The following is a 12,312-nucleotide window of genomic DNA, read 5'->3' on the forward strand; positions in this document are numbered from 1 at the left end:
GACTTGGAATGGATGTGAGAAAATAAAATTATTTCAACATTTACTTTAAAAAATGTTTTATTAGAGGCGTATTTTAGAGGGAAATATATAAACTACATTGGATATCTACAACCTGTGTACGGTATAAATTAATATCTTAAGAAAAAAAAAATTAAGACAAGTGCGATGCAATTAGCCGAAAGCCACAAAAATCTTTGAATCTTTTTTCCTGGCTCTAAAATTACAATGTGGTGGGAATAATTTACATTACAGGAAGTATCTGGGTCCAATAAATCAAGAATGTAAAATATATATTGAAATGATGCCAATCAATTATCAAAGGCTTCCCCAAACGCTTTATGAAATACACAGTACATCTTTTCCAATGTTTAATAAACACATATAAAATGTACAGTGTTGCATTCTGATGGTGATGAAAAGGAGATGGGAATTCAAAATTCTGAAAGATGCAACAGTCAATCTTGAATACCTAAAACGTTCCTTTAGTTTATAAAATGTGTTCTTTAGCGATCCAATTACAAAGATGGGTGATTTCTTGCCCTATGGTAGATCACGTGGTTGAATTTAGAAAGTTCTATTTATAGATATATACGTGAGGATCTTGGTGACAAAAAGCAAATTATATAGAGTTTTATTGTTGGTAAACCACAAACAATGATAAATTAATGTAGCTAACCAGAACAAAATACATGCACAGTCTTCAACCGAATGTTGTTAAATAATAGTTTAGGAGCATTTATTCGAATACCACGCTATTTTCAATATCCTTTAAGACAGCAAACTAAGGAAAAAAACAGTTAAACTACAAATATTTAGAACTACACCTTATTAGTGTTCAATGACGTTAAGATATAATGAAAAAGTAAATATAAAAGTAGCGCTTTTAATACATCTAAACGTGGTATTGCATTGAAATATTGGTACTCATTTTGTGCAAGCAGGAACTGATGAATATCAATAAACAGAGTAAATAGTATCCCGAGTCTGAGGACTAGTTCTGCATTAGTAATCTAAAGAAATACTGGATCGATGCTATGTACCAAATTATCTTAAAATCCCAGCAAAAATATTAAATTACAGCATCAAAGAAACTCTTAATACAGCTGTCTTAACCTTAAAAGAATAAACAGCGTGTGGAATTCTACACTGCATGCACATCCTGGTATTTCTGTAGCAGAAAAAGATCGATGTTTAAATAGAAAACAAGAATAACAATGGGGAAAAAACGTCGGCTACTGCGTTGCTACAATAGTAAAATTGTAATGGTTCAAGATAAATCTCGATTGATTATTATTCATATTTTCGTGTACCGAGGCATGAAATGTAAGATAATAATGACTGCAGGCGCCATCCAAGTAGTATGATAAGATTTATGTCGATAATGTGATCTTAATGCTTTAACCATCGAACCAAATAGATGCCAATCAAACCTGATGAACATTTCTAGCTTTCCCGCCCTCTTTTTTGCAAATTCTAGGAGCGTTTTTTGTTTTTTTTTTTTTTTTTTTTTTTTTTTTTTGCAACATTAAATATAAAAACAGACTGATGGAAAAATTGCATAACATCACAGTCAATTTCACTTGAATATGGGAAAAGGAACCATTTAACCTTAATTTTGCTTGTTGTCAAAGAAACCAGCGAGTGGAGGAAATAGCGGAAAACTCCACCCAACCGTCGCAGACGACACCAGTGCCTCCGTTTTCTAGAGATAAGGGTAATCTATTTACCACACCAATGTGTATACAACAATGGCACTGTGGTCAAAATTCCTTTTATTTGTTAAAAGTTTTGTGATTTCCAATATTTGTACAATCCTAAAGATTTGTGTTTAAAGGAGTTAGTTGCTTAGAACTTTAAAACTACAAATTCAAACAAAAAAAACCCTTTGTACTCTTGTTGCGTTGTATTTTACAACACAGCAAATCAACAAAACACAAGACACAGTATCACTTTTATTTAGCAGTTCCCAAAATCACCTGCTATTTAACAGATTCTAGTAACACAGATTTTAAATAGAACAAACTTTGTTTGCTGGAGTCTGAATTCTATTATATTCTATTATGATTATACATTGATAACCTCTGGCTATATAGCATTTTACATTGGAAAAAATAACAGTGATTTGCATAATTGTTTGAAAGCAGTTTGGGTTTCTTCCCTAAGCACATAGTGGAATGCTCAACAAGAGGTAGGGAAAGATTACTGAAACAGGCCAAGATTATTACTGACAATAAATTTCTGAAGCAGAGCAATCAATCTAAAAAACAGGGGGGGAAACTATTGATTGGCTAATAAAAAGAAAAAAAGAAACATCAAAGACCTGAAAATGGCTTCTTCTGATAATTTTGTTGTCTAGATGATTAACAGTAGTAAGATATATGGATTATCATTATACAAAATAAAACACAAACCAATACAATGTGATTGGAGTTTTTACACTATGAACTGATGGTGTTACCGGTGTTGCATTTCTGTGTGTAACCTCCTTTTGGAATATGTTTATATATTCCAAAGTGCTTGAAATTTACTCACTTTATGAAAAACATTTCAACAAGAGGAATTTCATTCTCTTTCAATGTAACACACATATTATTTAATTCTGAAGATTTTTTTTCAGTGAATTCTTCATATGCTGTATAAGGAAATCCGTTTCCCATTTTGAGTTTAACTCCTGGCGAATCACGCCCTGTTTCAGCATTGTGTCAGCCATTACTTTTTGATGTGTCTAACCACTTATTGGTGAAAGCAGAGATCTTTTCTATGCTAATCCCTGAAAGACAAACACATATTAAATTATCACCTGAACTTATGAAAGTGATGTTTTTAATTAAATTTTGAATATAATTTTTTTTTCATTAAATTCTATGAAGAGTGTACACATTTGAAAGCACTTCTGGGCTTCTTGAAACCACAGGCTTGATACTTTGCAAAATTAGCATTTTAATTATTCAATTACTTGCACCTTATCCCAAATTTAACTGGGCGTGTTGATTATTGTATGCAACTTTACTTTATACTGGGCTCTTATTTAATATTGTTACACATTCATGCTGATTTTCAGACTATTAAAAAGAACACTATAATATTTTAATTATTGTTTGTTGCATCCCTACCGTATAAGCAGAATTTTACCAAGGATTCAATTTGGGCATTTTTCGAAGGGTGTTAAGATTGCTAAAAACTGAATATCGCTAAGAATTCATTCCGCATATGGAGTGTTATGTTTCTAGGCATAGTAAAATCTCTAAAATTACTTCTCGCTAAAATTATGCACAGATTTTTTTAAGGAAAAATCACTAAATTTGCGTCTCACTAAAAATTCCACTTATACGGTATTTGACTGCATCTTTTGGCAGAGTATCGTACCATCCTGATGACAGTTAGCCAGAGACTTGTGTAATGTGGGTGGGGCAGATGTCCGGACCAGGTCTTTGCTAGACAACACAGCCACCATGTGACCAGAGCTGATATTTTCACCCTGCTGAGCCAAGTATCTTGCACAAGAAAGTATCTCATACAGATTCCTAAAAAAAAAGTTATTGGTCTTTACAATCAAACATACAAAAAGATTCAGTATTATTTAACTTCTAAGAAAACATGATTGCATGTTATTTCAGTATCTAATTAGTTCTGGGTTGATTATTTTGCAAATTAAAACCAAAATATTAGTTGTAAACTCGCAAAGGAGAGAAGTTGTGTGAAAAGTCACTCACTATATTGCAAAAGCATATAGGACTAAACAATTTTACTCTTGCATATTTTAATGGCGTAATTACTCAACTTAAAAGTTTCATCCAATTTTAATCTACCACTTGTACGTTCTCATTTATTTTCTGTCTCTTTTTATAGTATACATTACAGATCCTGACAAAATGAGTTAATTCTTAACCATCTTAGTATAATGGCTTGACTGTTTGCAAATAACATGCAGACCTAATGATAAACACCATGAAATATCTCTTCTATGTGATATTACCATCTTTATCCACACCCAGTGATTAAATTCAAACTTAACAAAATGTCAACATAAAATGGATGTTATTTCTTGCATGAAGTGTACGTAATGTAATATTTTAATTTGTTTACAGTGTGTAATATGAAGATAGACATTTGCTGAGGATAAAAACACTTGATATATTGATTATTAAAGATATTGAAATAAAATTCCATGATGCTGTGCTGAAATATATTTGTGGCAAATCATATAGTCAAACTATTTATTACACACTCACCACAAGTCACGATTACTTTTCTTCAGGTTTTTCGGTATATTATCTGCTACTTTCTCATTGCTTTTCTGTGCTCGTATGTACCTTTAACAAAAAAAGTCAACACCCTGAGTCCAAACCTGATTTGGTTATAACAAGGGCTATGTAAACAATATGATTATTGCCTTCTATAAACATGTAATGGCTGATAATGCTACAGTAGAGAGCTATAGACTCGGCTCAATAAGATAGTATCATCCGATCCATAATGGCCCTATCTGTCAAAGGAGAAATAAATTAATAATTTATCTATCTCCATGATTGAAGGAGCAGACACATTCCTCACTAATAGATACAAATTATGCATGCTAATGGAAACCATATTAAGCAATATGGGTTATCTTTTTTCCTTTATTTTGCATGGTGAACTTGTACCTGCTCACTTGAAAACTTAGAACTAGAACCTTCAGATTTTTTCTGTTCCCACATCCTTTCTGGAGAAAACCAATTATCTTTTGTTTCAAATCAATTAGGTTTTCTCCAAAGTGTGCATTCAGGTGTCACAAATAGTTAAGGCCTCATCACTTAAATTATCACATTCACTTGGTCAATTATTCATACAGAGATTTTTTTTTCAATGATTGCAGTCCCCAAAGACACATAAAAAAAAGCTCAGAGGAAATTAAACATTTTAAGACCATTTGATCCTTATTGTGTGGCCTTTACATAACTGACATCTATTCTGCTATCCCACACATATTTCTATTTTCATATAATTTACATCTACAGTTTTTTTGATTCACCTTCAAGATAGTTATCAATTATTGCTTAATCCCAACTAGGGTGCCAGCCAACTAATGCTTTAATAGTACAAATAATTCAAATCTAATCCATGTAGTCCACTAAACACATTAAAAAAGACCCATGAGCATTACCAGTCATTTAGTATTATGAACAATACTTAAAATAATTCAATAGCAAAAATCAACCTGATATGAAATGCATACATCTTCACTGTATCTTGCTAAATAGGAGTCTATCAATTAAGATGAAAGCAAAGAAAAGAGCACCCACCCATCCCCCAAAAATATGTAGGTATACTAACAAGTAACATCAATAAAATGGTTACCATACCTCAAAAGTTTAACAATTGCCACACTTATTTGATAGTTTTACTGCCAATGAATATATTAAGGTCTAAATCCAGTACAAAACAATCCATTAAGGGACTCGCAGGGTATCTTCTCATAAGATATTGAGAGAATCATCGAAATGTCCAGCTAGTAGATGAAAGTTTTAGCCAATGTAGGGACCACACAGTGTATAGCACGTGTCCAATATGAAGACCCAACTCAGATCCTATACTGCATATAAAACCATTTCATTCATGGACCCATAAAGGCTACCAGCAGATAATGGTACTATCCAGTACACTGACCAACTATGACTACACAGTAAATATTATTGTTATATAAAAGCCTTGCCTAATATAAGAATCAACTTAAAGTCAAAACAGTGTAAGTAACAGCTTTGTCCAGTACAAGACCCACTCCAAGTTAACAATGGAATAAACATTTTCATCCAGTCCTTTACATGGAACCCACTAAGTATACCTTTAGATAACAACCATCCAATACAAGGACCCATTTAAAGTCTACCTTTAGATACCAACCATCCAATAAAAGGACCCACTTACGAGTAAAGAAGAAGGTATGGTTTTAGCTTTATTGTGCCCTAAAAATTTAATGTTTTCAAAAAATTTTAAAACTGGCTTAAATATTAGTTGAGTATATGACTGTAATAAATCAAGAAAGAATATAGCATGATGGAGTACCATTCTGAATATATGACGTCATTAATTTGATGCATTTCTCTATTTTAAACAGAAAAAGCCTCAAAATGACCCATTTCAAGGGCTATTTTCCTTAAGTAAATAGTGTCCACAGCCGTCGCCCACATTAATTTTTAGATATGTTGTGTAAAATTCTTTGAAAAATCACATATCTCAAAATCTTTGTGGGCGATGCCTGTGGACAATATTATCTGAAAGAAAATTCCATTGAAAATTGGTGTCTTCTGCAACTTTTTAAGAAAATACGGGAAAATGCACAAGTTTATGACGTCACAATTAGCATTTGGAAGGTCATGTGAGAAAAAAGATTTGTATGATCTTTCTGCATGGAATTTCAATAATTCAAAAAGCATGAGTTTTAATTTTTTACATCACTTTTATTTTTAAGAAAAACACAGGGCAAGATTTGTATTGAAACCGTACCTTGTTCTTTACAGATACCAACCACCCAATACAAGAACTCACTCCAACTTAACACAGGAACACACATTTTCAGCCAATCCTTTACATGGGACACCCATTTAGAGTCTAGCTTTAGATACCACCCGTTCAATACAAGGACCCATTTAGAGTCAACCTGAAGATACCACCCATCCAATACAAGGACCCACTCAGTGTCTACTTACCTGTTTCCTTTTCTGAATTCTGACTCCAGCCACCTGATGGCCTCTCTAGCACCCACTGACTCCTTCTTTAGGACATCCAGTGTATCAATCACTGTAAGAAACAAACCAAAGTAGACATATTAGACCCAAGGCTCTATACATCAAACAAGCTTTCTGATCAATTGACTTAGTCAACTGCTATAGGAATTATCAGCTAATGAATATTAATCATAAAACATTTTATATTACACCTCAGATTCTGCTAAGGTACCTATCTGATATCTAGAGAAGGCTGACCAAGTCCTTTTTCCATCAATCAGATTCATTTTAGACAGAATGTGGTCTTAAACAGCATAAAATTTCACAATTACTGCTGTTTTTGAGGTCGATATGATGTCATATCTACCCAAGGAGTACATATTCACCAAACCCCAAGGGCATGGTGAATATTATACTCTAAAACTCATCCTTTGATGAAAGTGACCAGCATGCCTTTTAAAATATCCCTCTGACGATAACCAATCAAGACAGAGGAAACAAGGAACTTCACTGACTGACTATGAATTACATGTACTTACCAGAAACAGGAATAACTAACCAGTGTGTAAGTAAACTAACCAGAGACAGGGTTGATGAGAATCACTTTACAAGCCTGCAGGATAACTTACAAGACACAAGAATGATGAGAATAACTAACCAGTCTATAAGTAAACGTACCTGAGACAGAAATGATGAGAATAACTTTACAAGCCTGCAGGATAACTTACAAGAGACAAGAATGATGAGAATAACTACCGTATATACTCGCCTATAAGTCGGTCCGCCTATAAGTCAGTTCTATTTTTTAAGCTTCAATTAGAGGGATTGACCGGCTTAAATACCATTCTCATTTATAACTCGCGTATAAGTCGCATAAAGAGTTTTGGAGCCAAGTTTAACTCCCAAAAAACCGACTTACAGGTAACCAGTCTATAAGTAACATACCTGAGACAGGGATGATGAAAATAACTTTACAAGCCTGCAGGATAACTAACAAGAGACAAGAATGATGAGAATAACTAACCAGTCTGTAAGTTAACTTAACAGAGAAAGGGATGAGAATAACTTTACAAGTCTGTAGGATAACTTACAAGAGAAAGAATGATGAGAATAACTAACCAGTCTCAAAGTTAACTTACCTGAGACAGGGATGATGAAAATAACCTTACAAGTCTGTAGGATAACTTACAAGAGACAAGAATGATGAGAATAACTAACCAGTCTATAAGATAACTTACCTGAGATAAGGATGATGTCACCAGTCTGTAGGATAAGTTATCTGACATAGACATGATGTAACTAGTCTGTAGGATAAGTAACCTGAGATAGGGATGATGTCATCAGTCTGTAGAATAAGTTACCTGAAATAGGGATGATGTCAACAGTCTGGAGGATAAGTAACCTGAAATAGGGATGATGTCACCAGTCTGTAGGATAAGTTACCTGAGATAGGGATGATGTTACCAGTCTGTTGGATAAGTTACCTGAGATAGGGATGATGTCACCAGTCTGTAGGATAAGTTACCTGAGATAAGGATGATGTAATCAGTCTGGAGGATAAGTTACCAGAGATAGGGATGATGTTACCAGTCTGTAGGATAAGTTACCTGAGATAGAGATGATGTCATCAGTCTGGAGGATAAGTTACCTGAGATAGGTATGATGTCATCAGTCTGGAGGAAAAGTTACCTGAGATAGGGATGATGTCATCAGTCTGTAGGATAAGTTACCTGAGATAAGGATGGTGTCATCAGTCTTCAGGAAAAGTTACCTGAGATAGGGATGATGTTACGAGTCTGTAGGATAAGTTACCTGAGATAAGGATGAAGTCACCAGTCTGTAGGATAAATTACCTGAGATAAGGTTGATGTCAGACCTGTAGGATAAATTATCTGAGATAGCAATGATGTCACCAGTTTGTAGGATGTTACCTGAGATAAGGATGATGTCACTAGTCTGTAGGATAAGTTGTCTGAGATAAGGATGATGTCAAGCCTGTAGGATAAATTATCTGAGATAGGGATGATGTCACCAGTCTGGAGGATAAGTTACCTGAGATAGGGATGATGTTACCAGTCAGTAGGATAAGTTACCTGAGATAGGGATGATGTCACCAGTCTGTAAGATAAGTTATTTGAGATAAGGATGATATCACCAGTCTGTAGGATAAGTTAATTGAGATAGGGATGATGTTACCAGTCTGTAGGATAAGTTACCTGAGATAAGGATGATGTCATCAGTCTGGAGGATAAGTTACCTGAGATAGGGATGATATCACTAGTCTGTAGGATAAGTTATCTGAGATAGGGATGATGTCACCAGTCTGTAGGATAAGTTACCTGAGATAAGGATGATGTTACCAGTCTGTAGGATAAGTTGGCTGAGATAAAAATGATGTCACCAGTCTGTAGGATATGTTACCTGAGATAGGGATGATGTCACCAGTCTGTAAGATAAGTTACCTGAGATAAGGATGATGTCATCAGTCCGGAGGATAAGTTACCTGAGATAGGGATGGTATCACTAGTCTGTAGGATAAGTTACCTGAGATAGGGATGATGTTACCAGTCTGTAGGATAAGTTACCTGAGATAAGGATGATGTCACCAGTCTGTAGGATATGTTACCAGAGATAGAGATTTATCATCAGTTTTTAGGATAAGTTACCTGAGATAGGGATGATGAGAATGCCTTTTCCACCCTGGGTGAGCTGTTTGACCAGGTGTAGACTGTCACACAGACAAGTTGTGTCTGGGATCAAATAGGGAGGGAAGTGTGGTGTGTCTGAGGCTTCCAGGGACCCTTCTAACTGACTGACCTCAGCCTGATCAACAGAAAACCAGAAGCATCAAACATTGAGCTCACACATAATGAAGGATTCCTGCATTTCAAAAATTTTCATGACTTGATCATTTAAATGTAGCATTCAGTTTTTTAAACATTTTAAAATTTGAAGTTCCTCGTCTATTCTTCCAATTCTGGTTATTTATTCGAGGAATGAATTTAAATGCTATCCAAGTTACACTGTACACACTGGATTGGAAAGGTTTACCACTTTTTTGGTTTAAAAAGTGTAAACAGTCCAAACCCAGGTTATACAGTTCAACTTGGATAGCATTTAAATTCATTCCTTAGATAACCTGAGTTGAATACATAATTGCCTGAGCTTTAACCAGAACAAATATATTTAGTATGAGGATCTCTAAAACCTACTAAACTTTTAATATTGTGTAATGACGATGCTTAGTCTTTGTACACATATTTCTTTGTAGCCATAAATGACCAAAATATTTTTATTTATGCAATTTGATTTCTGAAAATGAATTTCACCAACTTATTTTACCTCTCTTTAAAAGAAGTTTAATATCAAATTAGACTGTAATGTCAAATCTGAACAGCTTGATGCTAAAAGCACATCACCATCTGGCCTATTTTATTGCTGAAAATTTGTATTTCATTACAAGGATTAACATTTAAATTGCCATTAGTCATTTCTGGCTCCATGGTTTTAGTTGATTCAAATTAGACTCCTTAATTTGCAGTGTTAATTTGTAGCTGTTTATAATGTGTGGGTCAGGATCTGTATTAAAAACATCATGAAAATTTAAAAATTAAAAAAATAAGAAATTAATTTGGTTAATTGTGATAAAAAAAAAATCATATATTTTCTTTATTAGTTTTATCAGACTTGAGAATAAACGTGGTAGCTTTAATTTCTTTTTATGTACAGGTACAGAGACATAGATTCTATAATAGAATCTGATGTATAAACCGCTTCACCATAATTAAAAACATCTGACTGGTATTTTGATGCATGTTGACAAAACATATTTTGCTATTGTTACTACTGATTATCATATTCATATATAAATATATATTATAACCTCTGGATGTTCAATGCAAAAACTGAACTCTTTCACCTTTTAATGACAAGGTATAGAAATCATAATACGTCCTCCCCTTTACCTGTAGGCGAAGCTGAGCCATATCCCTCATTAACTGGTTTCGTCGGCTCTCCTCATCAGCCTACAAACAGAAAACACACCTGAACAAGTGAGATGTTACCAGCTAATCTGTCATTCTGTCTCCTTATTGATGACAATTCTTTTATTTTTCTGTCTACATTACAACCAAAGATAGATTAGGTGAAAACTAGATGAAATAGTAGTCTACAGAAACATTTATATTTGATATATGATACATTTTTAGTGTTTTTAAATGATGATGACACTAAACATATTTCTAGAAACAAATAAACAGTGCCAGTCTAATTCGTAGTTCTGTTAATTGGTTAGCTCTTCATAAGATCCTTATATTGCTCTTTCTGTTTCGGTTTACCACAACAGCCCTTCATTAATATAGATAAAAGATGTGCAAAGAAAAAATGTGTGAGCTGTTTTATCCAAATTGATTCTCATCATCTGTAAACCATTGCCAAGATATATCCTGTCAAGTGAGGTTAAATTCAAATTGGAGTAAGACTTCCTTGTGGTTTTCCAATAATAAATATTGCTAAATTTTTCCCTCTTCAAAAATACTGATTATTCACCTTGAAAATGTGGAATTGATTGACAAGTGAAAGAAATGTTACATGTAACCAATCAGAACACATCACTCCACAGCACATGGCATCACTTCAAAGTTTTCATTCATAATCAGAATCAACAACCCGCCTGGAACTCTACACACCCAATTAAAGTTTGAATCCATTAACTAGAGGAATTCTCCAAAATATGTTTTATATTAGCAGTGTCTGTTACTGCAATTACTGATAAGTTTGTCGAAAATGTGATACAAATCTCCTCCTTTTGATTCAAGTTGCATGCATTTTTTCCATGAAATATAACCCAGCCAGGTTTCATAGCAAGAAAAACTCCTGCACTGCCTGATGTGCCAAATGTTAGAAGCTCCTCTTGAGCTGCAGTGCCAGTGCACAGTTGTTTTTTACCTGAGTAATCAAGAAAGGACCACCACCTCTGCTTATTGATAAAGTGGCAAAAAATGTGCCACAAATGATGTATAAATTGCTGAGAGATAGCTAATATGGTCTGCAAGAAATCAGTTCTTTGTTGATAAAGAATCCCACCTTGCAAAGTCATTAGGGCACCACGATCAAGTTTTCTTCCTTTATTTTTAGGTTTGCACGATCAAGTTTTCCTTATTTATTTTTAGGTTTGCACATTTTTTACTAAAAGCTTTTACAGGTGTACCAATGGAATGAATCTGATGCATTGTACTGGCAAAGAAAATATCTAAAAAGCATTATATCCATTTTTAGTTTATAAATAAAACATCATGATTAATATTTTCAATAAATTAAATTTAAGAATTTTAAAATTGTAATTTGCTCAAAAGAAGAACAAAACTTTAATCTTAAGGTGAAAAGTATAAACTATTGCTTTATTATGAATTCTTCAGCAAAATTATATGTCAAAATGTTTATACATTTATTTCCTTCACAAGGGCATTCTTTTAAAATTTTACCTGTCATCTCTAGCATAACTTTTTACATACTGCTCTTTCATCATTTAGCAGGTGCTTTCACTCGACATGGGTCATTCTTCACTGAGAGTCATTAAATTTGATTACTATAATTATCAATGATAAAT

At 33.7% G+C, this 12,312-nt stretch overlaps 1 protein-coding gene across 1 annotated transcript in view; it reads right to left on the reverse strand.

Moving 5' to 3' along the window:
* Positions 1-1,939: 1,939 nt before the first annotated feature.
* Positions 1,940-12,312, reverse strand: part of LOC133181967 (nonsense-mediated mRNA decay factor SMG5-like) — a 34,387-nt gene continuing 24,014 nt past the window's right edge. Inside the window, exons 21-26 of the mRNA XM_061316635.1 lie at positions 10,670-10,729; positions 9,371-9,527; positions 6,687-6,777; positions 4,233-4,313; positions 3,367-3,524; positions 1,940-2,770 (exon numbers count right to left, since the gene is read on the reverse strand). Of these exons, the coding sequence (XP_061172619.1) occupies positions 2,703-2,770; positions 3,367-3,524; positions 4,233-4,313; positions 6,687-6,777; positions 9,371-9,527; positions 10,670-10,729 (615 nt within the window). The 3' untranslated portion in view covers positions 1,940-2,702. The remainder of the gene's footprint in view (positions 2,771-3,366; positions 3,525-4,232; positions 4,314-6,686; positions 6,778-9,370; positions 9,528-10,669; positions 10,730-12,312) is intronic.

Source organism: Saccostrea echinata, unplaced genomic scaffold (genome assembly GCF_033153115.1).
Source record: "Saccostrea echinata isolate AGI-Se365-2 ecotype Australia unplaced genomic scaffold, CSIRO_AGI_Sech_v1 ptg000009l, whole genome shotgun sequence".
NCBI lineage: Eukaryota > Metazoa > Mollusca > Bivalvia > Ostreida > Ostreidae > Saccostrea > Saccostrea echinata.